At 50.7% G+C, this 18,147-nt stretch overlaps 9 protein-coding genes across 9 annotated transcripts; 4 read left to right on the top strand and 5 right to left on the bottom strand.

Moving 5' to 3' along the window:
- Positions 1 to 337: 337 nt before the first annotated feature.
- BX661DRAFT_195582 (isoleucyl-tRNA synthetase) lies at positions 338 to 3,671 on the top strand (the record flags this gene model as incomplete). The annotated part of the gene is made up of 2 exons (XM_051537959.1): positions 338 to 353; positions 460 to 3,671. 2 exons carry the CDS (start codon positions 338 to 340, stop codon positions 3,669 to 3,671), a joined length of 3,228 nt encoding a protein of 1,075 aa, XP_051395415.1.
- A 177-nt stretch (positions 3,672 to 3,848) lies between these two features.
- BX661DRAFT_139513 (tRNA-guanine(15) transglycosylase-like protein) lies at positions 3,849 to 5,141 on the bottom strand (the record flags this gene model as incomplete). Its single annotated transcript, XM_051532799.1, has 1 exon — positions 3,849 to 5,141. One exon carries the CDS (start codon positions 5,139 to 5,141, stop codon positions 3,849 to 3,851), a length of 1,293 nt encoding a protein of 430 aa, XP_051395414.1.
- A 2,145-nt stretch (positions 5,142 to 7,286) lies between these two features.
- BX661DRAFT_10026 (uncharacterized protein) lies at positions 7,287 to 11,495 on the top strand. The gene is made up of 2 exons (XM_051532380.1): positions 7,287 to 7,584; positions 7,693 to 11,495. Exons 1-2 carry the CDS (start codon positions 7,518 to 7,520, stop codon positions 11,445 to 11,447), a joined length of 3,822 nt encoding a protein of 1,273 aa, XP_051395413.1. The 5' UTR covers positions 7,287 to 7,517; the 3' UTR covers positions 11,448 to 11,495.
- On the bottom strand, positions 11,216 to 12,311 carry BX661DRAFT_175962 (nucleoside diphosphate kinase). Its single transcript, XM_051534223.1, has one exon. It carries the CDS (start codon positions 12,260 to 12,262, stop codon positions 11,543 to 11,545), a length of 720 nt encoding a protein of 239 aa, XP_051395412.1. The 5' UTR covers positions 12,263 to 12,311; the 3' UTR covers positions 11,216 to 11,542.
- Positions 12,312 to 12,930: 619 nt separating this feature from the next.
- On the top strand, positions 12,931 to 13,224 carry BX661DRAFT_195578 (uncharacterized protein; the record flags this gene model as incomplete). Its single annotated transcript, XM_051537958.1, has 2 exons — positions 12,931 to 13,068; positions 13,096 to 13,224. 2 exons carry the CDS (start codon positions 12,931 to 12,933, stop codon positions 13,222 to 13,224), a joined length of 267 nt encoding a protein of 88 aa, XP_051395411.1.
- Positions 13,225 to 13,310: 86 nt separating this feature from the next.
- BX661DRAFT_175960 (uncharacterized protein) lies at positions 13,311 to 14,181 on the bottom strand. The gene has a single exon (XM_051534222.1). It carries the CDS (start codon positions 14,079 to 14,081, stop codon positions 13,338 to 13,340), a length of 744 nt encoding a protein of 247 aa, XP_051395410.1. The 5' UTR covers positions 14,082 to 14,181; the 3' UTR covers positions 13,311 to 13,337.
- Positions 14,182 to 14,307: 126 nt separating this feature from the next.
- BX661DRAFT_195576 (uncharacterized protein) lies at positions 14,308 to 14,790 on the bottom strand (the record flags this gene model as incomplete). Its single annotated transcript, XM_051537957.1, has 1 exon — positions 14,308 to 14,790. One exon carries the CDS (start codon positions 14,788 to 14,790, stop codon positions 14,308 to 14,310), a length of 483 nt encoding a protein of 160 aa, XP_051395409.1.
- Positions 14,791 to 15,891: 1,101 nt separating this feature from the next.
- BX661DRAFT_195575 (GTP-binding nuclear protein GSP1/Ran) lies at positions 15,892 to 16,684 on the top strand (the record flags this gene model as incomplete). The annotated part of the gene is made up of 2 exons (XM_051537956.1): positions 15,892 to 16,000; positions 16,155 to 16,684. 2 exons carry the CDS (start codon positions 15,892 to 15,894, stop codon positions 16,682 to 16,684), a joined length of 639 nt encoding a protein of 212 aa, XP_051395408.1.
- A 291-nt stretch (positions 16,685 to 16,975) lies between these two features.
- On the bottom strand, positions 16,976 to 17,785 carry BX661DRAFT_168196 (uncharacterized protein; the record flags this gene model as incomplete). The annotated part of the gene is made up of 1 exon (XM_051533406.1): positions 16,976 to 17,785. One exon carries the CDS (start codon positions 17,783 to 17,785, stop codon positions 16,976 to 16,978), a length of 810 nt encoding a protein of 269 aa, XP_051395407.1.
- Between the last annotated feature and the right edge of the window lie 362 nt (positions 17,786 to 18,147).

Below are 18,147 nucleotides of genomic sequence, written 5' to 3'. Positions count from 1 at the left end.
GCCCGGGTTGCAAGTTCCCTATGGGGTTCTCAACGCTAAAAACACTAGTGAAACCAAATTTTTACCATGGCATGGATACTGGTGCCTTTATATTTTTTAAAAAAGTTTTCTTCATATAAAAAATTTCTCACCAGCACGTGCAATAGAAATCATATTTCCAAAGCTGCCATTGGTCAGACCACAAAGTGAATCACCAATTTTGCTTGGTCGCAAAGTCCAAGCAACTGATTTTTTCAATTTGAAAACGCTTTCCAATTTCCAAGCGTTTTGAATTTAGTCTTTACTTTCGTTCGATATACCAATTATTATTTTATTTCGTGTAGTAAAAATATTATAAATGTCAGCACCTGAAGGTAAGTGGCTCTTTGTTTTTATATTTTCTTTGGCAAAGCGGTCAACTCGAGTAAATTTGAAGAGCCGATTTATACTAATTCACAAATTTGTCTTCCAATCTCATAGAATCGAACCAATTTTCGTTTCCCCGCGAGGAGGAGAACGTGCTTGAATTCTGGCACAAGATCGATGCGTTCAAAACCTCTGTAAAGCTCTCCGAGGGCCGCAAGGTATTCTCGTTCTACGATGGGCCCCCGTTCTGCACAGGTCTTCCGCATTACGGCCATATGCTGGCTGGAACCATCAAAGATGTGGTTACGCGCTTTGCCCACAACACAGGGCATTACGTCGAGAGGCGCGCTGGCTGGGACTGCCACGGGCTTCCCATCGAGTTTGAGATTGAAAAGAGCCTAGGAATTAAGGGAAATGCCGATGTTCTGGCTCTTGGCATTGACAAATACAACGATGAGTGCCGCTCGATTGTTATGAGGTATGCTAGCGAGTGGCGCGAGACCATCGAGCGCCTGGGACGTTGGATTGACTTTGACAACGACTACAAGACGCTTGACACGCCGTTCATGGAGTCGGTGTGGTGGGTGTTCAAGCAGCTTTTTGAAAAGGACCTTGTCTACCGTGGTATGCGCGTCATGCCCTACTCGACCGGCCTGAACACCACGCTGTCCAACTTTGAGGCTAATCTGAACTTCCAGGACGTCATTGACCCAGCTGTCGTTGTTTCGTTCCCTCTGAAGAACGACCCCGAGGTTAGCCTGCTCGCATGGACGACTACTCCTTGGACTTTGCCCAGCAACTGCGCGCTCTGCGTCAACCCGGCCTTTGAATACGTCAAGATCAAGGACGGCGAGACCGGCAGCATCTATATCCTGCTCGAGAGCTGCTTGGGCATCCTGTACAAGGACCCCAAGAAGGCCAAGTTTGAAATTCTCGAGAGAATCCAGGCCCTGGACCTGGTCGGTCTCGAGTACGAGCCTATGTATGACTTCTTTGTGCCCAAGCTGAAAGACAGCGCCTGGCGCGTCATCGCCGACAGCTATGTCACTTCTGACAGCGGCACAGGAATTGTCCACAACGCGCCGGCCTTTGGCGAGGATGACTACCGTGTCTGCAAAGACAGTAAGATTATTATCCCTGGTGAATTTGTGCCCATGCCTGTCAAGGACGACGGCACTTTCGATGACAGCGTGGGCCAGTTTGCTGGCATGTACGTCAAGGATGCCGACAAGGAGGTCGCCCGCGAAATCAAGCGTCGCAACCGTCTGGTGCGCCAGGGCACTGTGAACCATAGCTGCGGTTTCTGCTGGCGCTCGAACACGCCGCTGCTGAACCGTGCTGTGCCCTCCTGGTTTATTCGCGTCGAGGACGCCAAGGAGAAGCTGATCGCCAACAACGCCCAGACCCGCTGGGTTCCTGAGTTTGTGCAGGATAAGCGCTTCGGCGCATGGCTGTCGAATGCCCGCGACTGGAACTTCTCACGCACTCGCTACTGGGGAACGCCCGTCCCGCTGTGGGTCAGCGATGACTTTGAGGAGATGATCTGCGTCGGCTCGGTCGCCGAGCTCGAGGAGCTGACAGGCGTCACTGGCATCACCGATCTGCATCGCGACAAAATTGACCACTTGACCATCCCCTCGCGCCAGGGCAAGGGCAAGCTGCGCCGCATTGTAGAGGTATTTGACTGCTGGTTCGAGTCGGGCAGCATGCCCTACGCGCAGAAGCATTATCCGTTTGAGAACAAGGAGCTTTTTGAGCAGACTTTCCCCGCCGACTTTATCTCCGAGGGCATTGACCAGACCCGCGGCTGGTTCTATACGCTGCTCGTCCTGTCCACATTGCTTTTCGACAAGCCCGCGTGGAAGAACCTTATTGCTAGTGGCTTGGTGCTTGCTGCTGACGGCAAGAAGATGAGCAAGAGCCTGAAGAACTACCCCGACCCGAACATTGTCCTCAAGAAATATGGTGCCGATCCGCTGCGCCTGTACCTGATCAACTCGCCGGTCGTGCGTGCCGAAACGCTTAAGTTCAAGGAGGAGGGCGTCAAGGACATTGTGTCGCGCGTCATTCTGCCCTGGTTCAACTCGTTCCGGTTCTTTGGCACTCTGGTGCAGGTTCTTAAGAAGGAGAACGACATTGAGTACATGTTCGATCCCAGCAGCATGAGCGAGAACATCATGGACCGCTGGATGCTGGCGTCAGTGCAGAGCCTGATCAAGTTTGTGCGCGAGGAGATGTCGGCCTACCGCCTGTACACTGTTGTCCCGCGCCTGCTGGAGATGATTGACCAGCTCACCAACTGGTACATCCGGTTCAACCGCAAGCGCCTGAAGGGCGACAATGGCGCTGAGGACTCGGTGCACGCGCTGAACACCCTGTATGAGGTCCTGCTGACCATGTGCCGCCTGATGGCGCCGTTCACGCCGTTCATCACTGAGAGCATGTACCAGTCACTGAAGGTGTACCTGCCCGAGAACTTCTTTGAGGGCGACTCGCGCTCACTGCACTTTGTACCCTTCCCCGAGGTGCGCGAGGAGTACTTCAATGACACGATCGAGCGCGCCATGTCGCGCATGCAGTCAGTCATTGAGCTCGGCCGCGTCATCCGCGAAAGCAAAAACATCTCGCTGAAGACGCCGTTGATGGAGCTTGTCATTATGCACTCGAGCGCCGAGTACCTCGAGGACGTGCGCAGCCTGTCGGGCTACATTACTGAGCAGCTCAACCTGCGCAACCTGGTGCTGACTTCGGACGAGGAGGCTTATGGCATCAAGTACCGCGCCGAGGCCGACTTTAAGAAGCTGGGTATCAAGCTGCGCAAGGACATGCCACGTGTCAAGAAGGCGCTGCCCGATGTCCCCTCGGCTGCTATTAAGGCCGCGCAGACCACCGGCAGCCTGCTGGTTGATGGCATTACGCTGGGCGCCGATGACATCAACATTGTGCGCTACTTTGACGCGCTGTCCCTGGTCAGCACCGACAAGAAGTATGTGGAGGCCACCGACAAGGATGTTATCGTGCTGCTCGACACCGAAGTGCACGAGGAGCTAATGCAGGAGGGTCTGGCGCGCGAGGTGATGAACCGCGTGCAGCGTCTGCGCAAGAAGGCCGGTCTGCAGCCTGTTGACGACGTCGTCTACTACTACCAGATTACCGAGGACCCCAACGGCGTGCTGGCCAATGTGCTCCAGACTCAGGCCAGCTTCCTTCTGCAGAGCCTCAAGCAAGACCTGCTGGAAATGGCCACTAAGCAGGGCGAGGCCTTGGCCGAGGAGGAGCAGGAGATCAACGAGTCCAAGTTTGTCCTTGCCTTTGTGCGTGCCTAATAGAAAGTACGGAGGCTTATTTTTTAGTCAACGGTTTTGCAATATATTTCGTAATTTTACATATTTTTAGCACATAAACAAATGCTTTTGTCAAAGGTAAAAAATATGTGTGTATGCTTGTTTTTTGTATATTGAGCCTAGTCGGGGTATAAAAATATGGCTCGTTATTCGGAGGTTTTACATGTTGGGCACCTTTTGGAAGTCGTCGCTGATGGGCGTAGCCGAGTATCCCGTCTTTTCATCGACGGCAGTCAGGTCGACGTCGACCGACTGGAGGGCGCTGATGATCCATTTGGGCACGGTCTTTCCAAACCTAATGCTCATAAACTCGCGGATGAACTCGGGGAAGCGGTCGTCAACAATAGCCTGGCGGATATCGCGCATCAGACGCATCTGGTAAGCAATGTTGTGGATAGTGATCAGATGGCAGCCAGTAGTGTCCTTGGTAACAGTGGTGTGGAGGTACGCCCTGCTGTAGTTCTTGCACGTCGGGCAGCTGCAGTCAGGATCGATCGGACCTAAATCATTCTTGAATCGGCCCTGCTTCAGAGCCAACGACCCGGTGCGCACCAAGGCGTTGCCAAAGCGCGCAGTACGCGTTGGGAACACACAGTCATACATGTCGACCCCCAGCGCAGAGCACACGACGAGGTCCTCAGCATACCCGACGCCCATGCAGTAGCGAGGCTTGTTATCGGGCAGGATGTCGGTGGACAGTGAGACCATGCGCCAGAACGAGTCCTTCGCCTCGCCGCCGCTGAGCCCGCCGATGGCGTACCCGGGGGAGTCTCGCTTGATCAGCTCGTGTGCTGACAACGTGCGCAGGCGCGCGTCCAGGCCGCCCTGTACAATGGGGAAGAGGTTTTGCTCGGTCGGCCGCTTATTTGCCTTGATGCTGCGGTCCAGCCAGCGGACTGACCGCCACATGGCCTCCTCGACGCGGTCGCCGGTGGTCAGCGACGACACGACGTCGTCCAGCTGCATCATGATATCCGCTCCAATGGCGTTCTGTAGACCGATGGACATCTCGGGTGTTAGCATCATTTTTTTTCCGTCATGCGGATTCTCGAATTCCACGCCCTCCTCGGTGATGTTGGCCAGCCGCAGTAGGGAGACCATCTGGAATCCACCGCTATCCGTCAGCAGCCCACGGTTCCACGACATAAACTCATGCAGCCCGCCGGCAGCTTCCAAGAGTTCTGGCCCTGGCCGTGACCCCAGATGGTATGTGTTTCCGAGAATAACGTGGCAGTCGAGGTTCTCGAGCTGCTTGGTGGTTATACCTTTTATCGATCCCATTGTTCCGACCGGCATAAACATGGGCGTGTGCGCCGTGTAGTGGGGCAGGTGCATCTTTGATGCGCGCGCCTTGGTTGTCGAGCATTTGGCCAGGACATCGAACTTTAGTGCTGGGCTGGTCGACGTTTCCAGCGGTGTCGTTAGGTTGTCGAATTCGTCGGATGTGGTCATTTTCGGTTCTGGTGAATGCTTGCAGAGCGTGGACTGGAAGAGCCTATGGTTTTGGTTGGAGCAGTAGCGTAGCACGGCGCGGACTGTTAAAAAAAGTGACGACGACACGGTTAAAAATAAAAATAAAAAACTTTAATGGGAGGAAAGAGAGAGAGAAAGATAAATGAAAGTAAAAAAGCAAATAAAAGAATTGCTAAAATCAAAATCAAAAGGTGAGAGTAAAAAGAAGACGACGCGTTAATTATAAAGTGCAAAACAAAATACCAGTTTCTACTTTTTGGTCTTTTTCAGCCCTTTTGATCTTTGCATTTTTTTTTACAGTGGCGGTCCGTATTTTTTTACTTTTGTGAAATGAGTGGGCTTGCAAGCCACAGCATAATCTCTAATCAAATCAACGAAATCCAAGCCGGAAACAAGAAACAGGAACAGCGCAGGATTTCGCTTTTATTGGGAATTTTTGGAACAAAACACTTTTTTGTTTCACCAACACCAGGGAAGACGGAGTGGACTGCAAAAGTAAATATTATATAATGTGTTTGACTCGTCGCCGCACAGTCAAAAAGTGAGGTGTGGTCAATTGCTTAGCCAGATTCATCCTATCTATAACCAATTGCATTTTGTTTCTATTACATGAAATTTCAAATATGAATATGCAAAGCACTCGACCAGTGTTGGAAATAGTTGGCTTATAATTTTATTACTGGATTTTTGTTTTGCAGCTCATTCAAAAACCAATATTTACAATCTCACGATTTATTTATGACCCCAGAAAAATCATAAAATGAGGTGCGACATTTCACAGAAATTGGAGCCAATGCTCAAGGACAGGACCAAGGCCGCAGTCGAGTCCAACATCAAGCTCAGGTGTTGGAACCGCAGCATTGCATCTGTTTTAAATTATATTATGATATTCCTATCTCTTTGTAAATTTAATGAGTACCACCCAGCTTTTAAGCGCCATGGTAGACCGCAAATTGAACTGAATGCTGCATCCAAGCCCAATGCCGCAGTCAAGAGAAAGTCTGATCCAAAGATTGGTGCAGCATTCAACTGCAACAAGACTGGATACTTTTTTTGTTTTTTTTCTCACATCAAGGCGGCTATTACTGCCTGACGGCTCGATCATCATTGGCTAAAACCAATGGCTACAAAGTGGATGGAGGATTTGGTCCAATACTCATAATAATAATTACATGTGATTATTTTCTAGATTTACATGTTGCCATTCCCTTTTTGAAAGATGGGATCATCGGGGTTTGCGCTGACACAAGAAGGGCAATGTGAGTTCCATACGAGCATTCCATCTATCCGTTTAGATGTAAGGTTACTGAGTGCCCCCTTCTGCAACCCAGTGTCGCTTCTTTTTTCTTTGCAGATTTTTTACCATAGATAATGACTGTAATTTTTTAAAATAAATAAATGGCGAGGCTTACCAAAATACAGGACAGGGTTATCTTGGATCAACTTGCCTTTCATCTATTAGAGGCTTTGTGCTGTGCGACAGTTTGTGTCTACCGAGCCAATTAATGTACTTTTTGGTTTCTTCTCACAACACTTGTCAGATGATCCATCGAGTTGATTGTTCTGTTGGCAGCTTTGCGTACGAATGAAGGGTGTTGCGGATCAAACAATGTTTTTCGCATTTTTATATTAAAAATCAAGCATTTTCTAAACCTAATATTTTTCTGCTGCGGAGTAAAAAGAAAACAAGAAATTTTTTTAATGAGTAGCTCATATTTTTGAGGCTGTTCTCCCGTGTGCGTTTTGAACTAACGTTTATTTGCGCTTGCGTTACACACAGCGATATACTGAGTATAAAAAATCAGTATTTTTTGTTTGCATTCGCCACATTGTGAATATAGATATTTCAGCCGCCTTTTTTATTTGCAAGTACAGGCAAATGCGTGTAGGCTAGCTGCCACAATTATCACAACAGAAGATGCAATGCAATGATAAAATAGCTACTTTTTGTTCAATAGCTCAAAAAAATAATGAAAGCGAGATAGGTTGCAAAGCAGTCTTGAAAAAGTGACGATCTTTTCGAAATTGAACTGGATTTGGGGGTAAAGGAAAAGAACGTGCATTGGGTGAGAATTATTTTTTAGTGGTAATTTTTTCTTTCATTTAGAACATAAACTAGCTTTTCCTCAACCTTTTTTTTTACTTTTCTTATTCACTTTGAATTTCTCTTATATTTTTTTTACAGCTTTATGGTCATATATATATTTTTTCACTCATATTATTTATTCTCCATATTCCAGCTTGCTCGCTTGCACCATCCCTATTTTCTTATATTTAGCAAGAGGTGACTGCGGCTATTACTAACACCGAACAATTGAACGGATAAACACACAAACCCCCTCTTTTTTTACAGCCATGGTTGGGCCGAATTTGGCGTGCTCGCCATTGCCAGCGGCAATTCCACTGCTAAAATCCTGCGAAAGTACGTATATCTCAAACTGCAACTAAAAAACAAGTTTTTTGTGTGCCTTTTATTCACACTACAGAAATAATTTTCTCACTGATAACAAAATAAAAAAATTATTGGTAGGTTGTCGGCAGAGGAAGATCAAATGTTCGGGGGATAAGCCGACATGTGTGCATTGCGCTCGACGCCACCAGCCATGCATTTACCGGCGGTCAGCACGATACAAGCGGCGGACGAACCGCGGAAGCTTAATAGAAGGAGACAATTCCGAAAAATCCATATCCCGAAGCAACAACAGGGCAACTATACCCTTGGCGCCAGCTTTGACAAACAAAGGCAGTGGTAGTGATAAGGCGGGATCAGCGACAGGCACAACAGCAGAAGACTCTAGTTTGGAAGACACATTGACGGATGAAAACATTCCGTTGTCCACGTTGTTCAATACGGCACCGATTCATGAGTCGGATATTTTGCCACCGTCAATACTGCAGAGCATGAATTTCTGGATGAACGACTCGATGTTAACGGGTGCGACCACGGCGGCTGCAGGCGTGGGATTAGGATTGGGAGGCGGCGGCGGCGGCGGCGGGAGCATTCCTGCACAGGTGACGGCAGCACAGTTCACATCCATTGGCCAGCCTCAGCCTCAGTCTTTGACTCAGACTTTAGCTCAGTCACAGCAACAGGTGCAAAACCTGGACATATTGAGCAATCTCATTCCCATGGATATCGCATTGGGACTTCCGTTGTTCACACCGACACAGTTCAACCCCTCTGCGGCAGCAGCAGCATCAACAGCAGAAGCAGGGCCTGGTGGCAGTCTCAGTGATTTTAACAGCATGGGAAGTATGGCGGGATTCCAGGCCAACGCGATCAACCAGTCGATTGAGTTTTCCACAGACTTTATGCAGCAATTCAACCAGCAATACAGCCAGCAATTCACCCCACTCAGTATGACTCCGACAGCAGCAGCAACAACAGCGAGAATCAACAACACTGGTATACCAAGCTCGGTGGTATCGCAAACACCGCTGTTTGGGTCGATGGATATAAGCAGAGCGGGGATGATGCCGTTCTCGACATCGGGATTCACATCGCCAAATATGGTCAGCCAGGCAGATTTTCAGAGATCGATGCAAGGGATATCTGAGCTACAGGAAGTCATAAAGCAGCAACAGCAACAGACAATGTGTGGAAGGTTTGGAAGAAGCGACATAAGCGCGCTTTTGCGAAACCCGTTGTTATCGCCCAATGCGTCCTCCACAGGAGGTAACAGCAATATGGGGAGTTTGACAGCAGGCTCAGCTACGTCCTTGTTTCGGACAGCCCAGGCTGCGATGCCAGGACCGGGAGCAGGCATGGATTGGGGGATCCCGCGGTATAACAGCATGCCGCTGAAACTGCCTGTGCCCGTGTCCGTGCCAATGTCGGCTCCAAGGGGCATGGGCTCCGTGACTCCCAGGAACCAGCAACAGCAGCCACAGAAACAGCAGTGCCAGTCGGTGCCGCCGCCGCGGATCCCTGTTTCTACGCCGTTGCAAAGAGAAGCATCTGGCGGCGGGCCTGGGTTTACAAACCAGCAGTATGTGACACCCTCGACCGTCGCAAAGGTGTTCGAAGGGCTGAATATTCTGCCGGCACATCTAAGCCAGCAGCGGCAGCAACCGATGCGGCAGCAGCAGCAACCGATGCGGCAGCAGCAGCAACCGATGCGGCAGCAGCAGCAACCGATGCGGCAGCAGCAGCAACCGATGCAGCCAAAACAACCAAAGCAAGCCCAGATTCAAGACACCTCGCCGGTCGACATCGACAAGCCGGTGACACTAAGCATGCTGCAGGCCAGCGCCAGCACCAGCAGCACCAGCAGTGGACCGACAGAAGGGGGCGCCAAATCCGCCGCCGGCGCTGTACCACAGATGAACAACGCCAAGATCCCGCAGATCCTGCGCGACGTCGTGGCCGAGCACCCTCAGCTGGGGTGCCCCGAGCTGATCTACAATCTGCTGATCACGCACGTGGTGCTCGACTGCTCGCGCATCGGCATCTACGGGTCGCGGCTGTTCTGGATGCGCGTGCGGCAGTACAATGTGCCCAGGTTCTACCTTCTGGCGTCGATCGCCGACGCCTGCCGGTCATGGACGCAGCCGGATGCGCAGCGCGCGGCCATGCCGGCGAACCTCGACGAGACGTGCTATGCGCTGGCCATGCACTACGCCAAAAGCGAGGCCACGGCACCCACAGTGCTGAGCGCCCTGGGGCTGATTACGCTGGGCGCGTATGAGTTCAAGTCGGCGCGGTTTGCAGTGATGGTCGAGCACAACTGCCTGGCGTGCAAGATCATGACGCAGATCACGTTCCGCGGCTCTGCGTACCCATGGCGGGCGGCGCCAAGACGCGCGGACGAGCGCGGGCTGGACGCCAACTACCAGCTGCTCATCCGCGCGTTCTGGCGCGTCTACACGGCGCTGTTCTTCGGCACCGAGATTTTCCTTCTGGACGCGCCCGACGACCGCGACTTTCTGCCGGAGATGCCGGTGCACGACGACGACTTTGCGCACGGCGAGTTTGAGCCGGACGAAGCCGAGGAGTTCGGGTTCCGCATGGTGGTGGCGGCGCGGCGGCCCGCCGAGAACTGCGGGTGTGGCGGCGGCGAGCTGGCGGCGATCATCTGCGACATGCTCGTGCGGCAGTACAAGATCGCCAACCTGTTCAACCGCGTGCAGCGCGGCGAGACGACGCCGATGGCGTACGTGCAGTACCTGCGCGAGTGGGACCGGCAGATGCTCGCGTGGCGCGCGGCGCTGCCCGGCCACATGCAGGACGACCTTGGGGCGCTCGCGCACGTGACGCAGCCCTTGGGTGCTGGCCGGCGGCTGGACCTGGCCGGGCTGAGCGAAGAGGCCATGTGGGAGAGGCGCCACCAGTGGAACTGCGACGTTGGCGTCGCCATCGAGGTGCTGTACGTGCACATGGCCTTCAGCATGACGCGCATCAAGGCCCACCGCATTGCGCTGATGATTCTGGTGCGCGAGAACCTCGACATGGTGCGCAACTTCCAGAACTCGCGCATCTTCGCTGTGCAAGAGCTCCCCCAGGCGCCCGGCGCGCCCCCTGTACTCGGGTCGCAGGCCGAGGACGCCGCGTGCTTCCGCCGGTCACAGCAGGCTGCGTGCGACGCTTCGGCGCACATCTACAAGCTGCTCAAGTTCAGCCACCAGTTTGGCTTCGACCTGCATGCGCACACGACCGTGATCATCGGCACGCTGCTGCAGGTCGGCCTGGTGTGCATTGGCCAGGTGCAGAGCACGGATGCGCACGTGGCGTGGGGTGCGATGCTGCGGCTGGCGCGCGTCCTCGGCATGATCCGCTCGCTGGACCGATGGGGCCCGGCACTGTACATCTTCACCAACATTCTCAAGGCGCTCGGCCGCCCGGATCTCGTCCTGCAGGTGCCCAGCCCGGAGACGCGTGCGCTGCTGGCTGCCGACACGCGCCGCCCCATGTCCGCCGACTCGCCTGCCAGCTGCACCGACGCCGGCGGCAAGCGCAAGAGCGACGCGGAGGATGCCCATGGCGATGAGAAGCGCTTCGAGCTCGGCGACCACCACCACGGGCCGCTGCTGTCGGCGTCGCCGGCCGTCGACGACGACGACGCCACGAACCCGTTCCCCGCCGACGACGCCACGAACCCGTTCCCCGCCGACGACGCCACGAACCCGTTCCCCGCCGACGATGTCACGAACCCGTTCCCCGCCGACCACGTCATTTCGCACATTATGCGCGAGCAGAAGGTCAGCACCGCCACCTTCTTCTCGCCGACGCTGCCCATCCTGGCCGCATCGCTGCTGCACAGCAACTGCGCCAGCAGCAGGTTCTGACAAGGCCAAAAACAAACTTTTATGATAATGTCAGTTACATTCACAAAATGAAACACAATCCAATCTAATCCAAACAGGGCATTATGCACCAGCGCTTAGTTGTCCGAAACGGCCCACTCCTCGTTGTTGGCAGTCCAGTTGACGATCTCGCCCTTTCCGCCGAACCACAGCCCGATCTCCTTCTCGGCGCTCTCGGCGCTGTCGCTGCCGTGGCAGATGTTGCGGCCGATGGACAGGCAGTAGTCACCACGGATAGTGCCAGGGCCGGCGGCGCGGGGATCGGTGGCGCCGAGCATAACGCGACCCTGCTTAATAACCGAGGGGCCCTCCCACACCATGGCGATAACAGGTGCCTTTCCATTGGTCATGTAGTCGACCAGTCCCCGGAAGAACGGCTTGGACGACAGATCGGCGTAGTGCTCGTTGGCAAGCTCCTTCGAGGGAACCAGGAGCTTAAGTCCGACGAGCTTGTACCCACGCTGCTCAAAACGCTTAATAATGTCGCTGACCAGGCCGCGCTGGACGCCATCGGGCTTAACGGCAATGAAAGTGCGCTCCTTCGAGGTGCCGGCGATGCCGTGGATGGGGATGGCAGAGTCGGCGTGGATCGTGTTGCTGTTGTTGGCAGAGGGGCTGGTGAAGAGCGTGTAGCCGAAGGTGACGGCGGCTGCGGCGGTCGCTGCCATACCGAAACGGCCCATGAGGGAGCCAGTCGACTGCCGGGAGTTCGAGGTGAACGCACGCTTGGTCATTGCGCTGCTGGCCTGGCGGCGGGCAGCGGTGCGGAGAGTAGAGGCAGCAGCACGAGCAAACATTATTGTTATAAAAGCTTTATTTTTAATTTGAATCGAATAGAAAGGATAAGGAAAAAAGGGAGATGGAGAAGAAGAAAAAGAAAAACCTAAATACAATGCTGAGAGGTTCTCTGGGAGTCTTTTTATTCTCTGCATTTTCCAACAGCGAGCTCAAAATCACTTTCCATTCTCACCAACGGGCGGCAGATAAATAAAGTCTCAAAAAAATATTACCACCCCCAAACCCTGTTGTCGTCTCCTCTTTCCACGCCCACTGTGTTATCGTGGTTTGCTCAAAACAAAATTTTTATTTTGTATTGTCTCGAATGGCCACCAATCGCCACAGTAAAAAAAGGGAAAAAATTTCCGATAACAACGAAACGGTCCACAAAAATAATAATAAAAACAGGTTTTACTTTTATCAGAACCCCCCCCCCCCCCCTAACCTCCGAGCCGACAACGACCCTCGATTTTGTCTCGAGTCGAATCATCCAAATGCGATGAAGGGCGAAGAAGAAAGGATTACGCACTGCCTTTTTTCTACGCTCTATAACACAAATAATCCCCTCATGTGCGCATAAACCAATTCAACTTTTTTCTCTCCCTTTCCTTCCTTTTCCCATTCACCAATATTGCAATCCATCTTTATTTATTCTACCTTTATTGCTTACTTTTATTTACAAAACACAATGTCTGCACAGCAGAACTCCTCCGCGATGGATACCAAGCCTGACCAATCCACACCTAGCATCGACCCCGCCGCAGCACAGCAGAAACTGACTCTTGCTGGTGCTCTTGAGGAGGACGATGAGTTTGAGGAGTTTGATGTCGAGGACTGGAACGAGGATGCCGAGGACAAGGAGGACGTCACTCTGTGGGACGACAACTGGGATGACGATGATCTCGAGGATGACTTTTCAAAGCAGCTCCGTGTTGAACTCGAGCGCGCATCAAACCCCGAACCCATGTCTATTTCGTCATAAGTCTGTATTCTCCCTACACACAAACACACACATTACCACCCCCATCTTTTACAATTTTTATTGTCACGAAAAAATATACTGTTTGACAAAAATACAAAAATTGCAAGAAAATATTATACAGCTCGGACCGGAGCGTAACAATAATTGGATCCTTTGTAGATGCCGTCTTGGACGAAGAGATCGCGTTGGTTGTATCCGATGGTGACGTGCGGCCAGAACGCCTCCGGCTGAAACAACGCGCCTTGGCCTCCACGCTCTCTAAACAGCTTAAACACATCTCTGCGAATCGCCATCAGATCACCATACACGTCAGCGACCACCAACGAAAACAACAAAAGCTCACCCTCCTGCTCCTCCTCCTTTAACCTGCCCTTGAATCTTCCCAAGCACACAGGAGCGATCCTTGCCGCCTGTATTTTGCTTCTCAGCGCAATCCCCTCAATCTCCTCAATTGTCAATCCGGCGGGCTTCAGCACCATGTCATACTCCGGCGGACTGATCACCGTGATATGGGCTTCGCCGCGCGTCCGCAGTATTCCTCCGCCAGACAAATTGTTGACCGAGTCGAAGAGCGATTGGAAGTGAGTAAAATCCAGCGTCTGTTGTAGGTAGCTTTGATAAGGCTCTAGTGTGGAGTGGTTGGCAAAGGGAAGTTTGCTCGAGTCGAGTGCCTGTGAGGAGAGGTGGAATGTTGGTGCGGTTGGGTCGTAGATGATGGTGCTGCCGGGCTGCTGCCGGGTGACAGTTGGGGCCGAGTACGTGGAGAGAAAAACAAGGATGCACAGGCCCAGTATGGTTGCCAGAGTCGCGTAGACGGGTGTGCCAAATGACCTGGCCATTTCTTGTGGCCTTTTCATATAATGTGTTGTGTGTTGGGCAAAAAAAAAATATATATAGAGAAAAAACGGGTGTATTAAGAAAGCAAGAGATGACGAAGCACTTTGTAAAAATGTAAATTCTGAACAAGCGAAATTGTTTATGAGCGCATTGAAAATCTTTTCGACTTATTCCCTCCACCCTCACACACACAATTATATATTTTCTCTCTACACATACACACAACGACATCCTGGTCTCTCGATTTTAATGCTTCGAAAACGAGTATCCGCCATTCTCCTCCTCAAGCGCGCTCAGTTCAAGCTTGGCCAGCTCGCCCTGCTTCATCGACTTCTCCAAATGACTATCCGACCGCATAACCTTGGCCAAAACCCCATTCATCCTGCTCTTCATCTTAAACCAATTAGCATGGTACTTCCCGGCCTTGTTTATTCCAAACTTGCTCTCCAACTTGGAAGCGTCCGTCACCAAATCGGCCTCGTTCAGTTTTAACACGGTGAATTCGCTTGGGTGCGTTTCGCCGCGGGTCGGGATGTGGATACTTGGGTGAATGGGCGTGCCCGTCTGTGGGTCTCTATGAGCAATGCCGTGCCCAATATAGTGTGGGCTGGATGGATCGTCGATGAGCTCGTGGCCGCCGAATTTGGTAGTGCCAGTTTCCTTGGCCACATCAGTTGCTGCCGGGTAGGGAGTGCCTATGCCAGTGCCATTGAGGTTGTTAAAGTCCATTGTATATATAAAAAAAGTAGGTGAGGATACTAATTGTCAGTATATCAGAGTTATTGTTGAACCAGGATGTAGTTTTTTCATTCATTTATTTTGTCAAGCAAATATAACTACTGCACATAATTGTACTTGTCCTTTTTTATCTTGCTGCCATTTACTTTTTTCTTATAATGATTAATAAAATAAAACTTTATATTCACTGCCTGTTTTACAAAATACTGCGCATGTTGTGTTAATCGAATGTGTGTGAAACAGTGGCACCCACCCGTCAATGGATGCCATTTGATGACGACATCGTTTCAGCCATCGTCAATCTCCATGCATCGGTTCTGGGTTCTAATCAGGCTGATTTAATTTATCAATCAAAAAATTTCGGGCTAGCCATTTTGTGCCAACTTTTTTTTTCGGTTGGGGGTGTGTTTTTTTTTTGTTGGTGATGAGGATCCATTATTTTTAAGCTGGCACTCTTTCTGAAGAACAAGAAAAAAATCGACTGGAACACAGGTGTTGCACTCGCTTTGGCAACTTGTGCACTAATTTTTTTTGCTTTGCGGTTCAGGTTTAATCTTTTTTTTACTATTTCCACACCACCCCATTTTTTTTGTCTGTCTTTCCTTTTTTTTGTTTTGCGTCTCTAATATTTTTATTTTCACTTTTAAGAGGTAAGAATTCAATTATTTTCAATTTCCAATTATTATTATTTTTGGGCAGCTGAATCCTTGTTATTCATTCTTCGCAAATCAAATTTTACCTGCACATTCGCGACTCTCTTTCAACAGCAAAAAAACAAGGGACTAAGAAAGGAGCCAGTTGGTGAATTTCGTGTTTATATTTTTATAATCTGAGCTGTGAAATTCGGATTGTGAATTATTCTTAAGGCCCTTCTTCAGCCACGTACCCTCTCTTGAAACGACACACATACATCGCCGCTCCCCTTGGGCTTGTACCTATATATATATAGGTATATATTTTATTATCCCTGGAAAACCTTTATATTCTACTTACTAACAAAGCTTATATTTTTCTTTTGGTCATTGTTGTACTTTTATTTTTTTGTAGCTCAGTTTATTGAATACTCTAAAAAACCCGATTTTATAAAAGAAAATGGCCGAAGTTCCTACTTTCAAGCTTGTCCTCGTCGGTGACGGTGGAACTGGAAAGACCACCTTTGTCAAGCGCCATATCTCGGGCGAGTTCGAGAAGCGTTACATCGGTAAGTTTTTGTTTTGTTTTGTGGATACATTTGGGAGAGTACCACCCATAAACATAAAACACTACCGAGACAACCCGCATTTTTTACTGCAATATTTCACTTTGCTAATTATTTGTTTACCTTTTTGTGCAAAACATACTTTTACCTTTTGTAGCCACCATCGGTGTCGAGGTCCACCCCCTGATGTTCACCACCAACAAGGGTAACCTCGTTTTCAACACCTGGGATACCGCCGGTCAGGAGAAGTTCGGTGGACTCCGCGACGGCTACTACATCAGCGGCCAGTGCGGTATTATCATGTTCGACGTGACCTCGCGCATTACCTATAAGAACGTCCCCAACTGGCATCGCGATCTCGTCCGCGTGTGCGAGAACATCCCCATTGTTCTGTGCGGCAACAAGGTTGACATCAAGGAGCGCAAGGTCAAGGCGAAGACCATCACCTTCCACCGGAAGAAGAACCTCCAGTACTACGATATCTCGGCCAAGTCCAACTACAACTTTGAGAAGCCCTTCCTGTGGCTCGCTCGCAAGCTTGTTGGTGACAGCGAGCTCGACTTTGTCCAGGCCCCCGCCCTGCACCCCCCAGAGGTCAATGTCGATGCTGCCCTGATGCAGCAGTACAACAACGAGATGATGGAGGCCGCCGCCCAGCCTCTGCCCGAGGAGGACGATGACCTGTAATCTTTTTCGCCACCAGTTTTTTTGTCTGTTTTACATTTTTGCAAGGGTCGCTTTTGTCCTAATATAACTTCTTTTACGATGAGATGTTTTTATACCTATACACCAGATCTTCGGCTTTCCTGATCATTTTATACGAACCAGTGCAAGAACAACAGGCAAAAGAAAAGGCAAAATTTCGCAAAAAGAGAAAAGTGTAAAAAACAGTCACACATTTATATTTATTAATTTGCTATTATTCTTCCATTGCTTTGTTTTAGTCGTGAACCTCACAGTGCAGAATGGAACATCATCTTAGCTGCGGCCACGACCACGACCGCGGCCTCCACTTCCCCTCATCCCACCTCTGTTGCCGCCGCGTCCACCGCGTCCGCTACGAAGGCTCCGGGCCAACGCCTCGCTGGCAGCCTTCTCCTCCTCGCGAATAACATCCTCCAGCATCCTCGCCTTGATCACTCCACCATTATATGGCGACAAAACGCGCCTATAAGGCTCCGAGCGACGCCTGGGCTTGCGCCGATCACCGTCCTCACCGTTCTTAGTCTGCTTTGTGCCCTTCTCGCCTTTACTCTTTTCACCCGACGCCTTGGTGTCCGGAGACTCGGTTTCCAGCTTGATGTGCATGATGCGCTTGGGATACCGCATGGCTGGCAGGGGGATCTGGGCCATTTCCTTAATCTTATCCGCATCGATTGCAGCAGATGCCAATGCGTTCCAGTGCTCCTCCGTGTCAGACTCCTCCATGGATACCTCGGGTCGCTTGGTCTGGATATACTCGGGCTCAATTGGCTCCGTTTCGATCTTGACGGGTCCAGATCCAGCAAACATCCTGAACACCGGTGTGTTGTTGTCTTCAGCCGACGAGTCGGCAGAATCGTCTTTATCGTCGTTTGTGGTGGTGATGGCAAGTGTGGATGGGGTTGTGTCCTCGCCCATCTGTGCCTTTACTCGCGCCTCCATCATCCGCTCAAATGTGGCAAAGTCCTGCTGGTTGTCCTCATCGGAAATGTCCATAGCATCGTCGCCTCTGCGCTTGTTACTGCTGCTGTCGTCTTGTTCAAACAAAGAATTGCGATTAACACGCTTGCCTCTTAGCGCATCCATATTTGCGTATTTTTGTATATAATATTTTTGAAGGGGTTACAAGTAAGTTGGATGTATTGTCGCTGCGGGCTACCACCCAGAAAAAAATTTTACACGCCAAAAAATCTCAAAATCACTAATATACCTCAGAAAATATAAGTGGATTTAGGGCTGAAATCACGTGTATATTATAAGCTTTATTTAACTTTATTTTGGCGCTGTGGACGACGATTCTCCTGGCATTAAGACGATGCGGCGTCGAGATAGCGTGTTCATAGTCCGAGTATGCAGGGGAAACGGAGATACCACAGTTGACTTTTTAAATGAGGATTCTAGTGACGGTAAGGCCTCGCAGTCGCTCACTCCACCGGCATTGTCACAAG

Source organism: Kickxella alabastrina (assembly GCF_025024165.1).
Source record: "Kickxella alabastrina strain RSA 675 chromosome Unknown BX661scaffold_1, whole genome shotgun sequence".
Lineage (NCBI taxonomy): Eukaryota > Fungi > Kickxellomycota > Kickxellomycetes > Kickxellales > Kickxellaceae > Kickxella > Kickxella alabastrina.
Note: the sequence above shows the minus strand (reverse complement) of the source record. Positions and strands in the feature narration are given on the sequence as shown.

What these genes read in the sequence shown, in the direction of transcription:
- BX661DRAFT_175962 (XM_051534223.1), bottom strand. Translation starts at nt 12,262, where the DNA reads ATGTTTGCTCGTGCTGCTGCCTCTACTCTCCGCACCGCTGCCCGCCGC.
- BX661DRAFT_10026 (XM_051532380.1), top strand. Translation starts at nt 7,518, where the DNA reads ATGGTTGGGCCGAATTTGGCGTGCTCGCCATTGCCAGCGGCAATTCCA. An exon ending in ACTGCTAAAATCCTGCGAAA is followed by an intron (nt 7,585 to 7,692) that starts GTACGTATATCT and finishes AATTATTGGTAG; the next exon opens with GTTGTCGGCAGAGGAAGATC.
- BX661DRAFT_175960 (XM_051534222.1), bottom strand. Translation starts at nt 14,081, where the DNA reads ATGAAAAGGCCACAAGAAATGGCCAGGTCATTTGGCACACCCGTCTAC.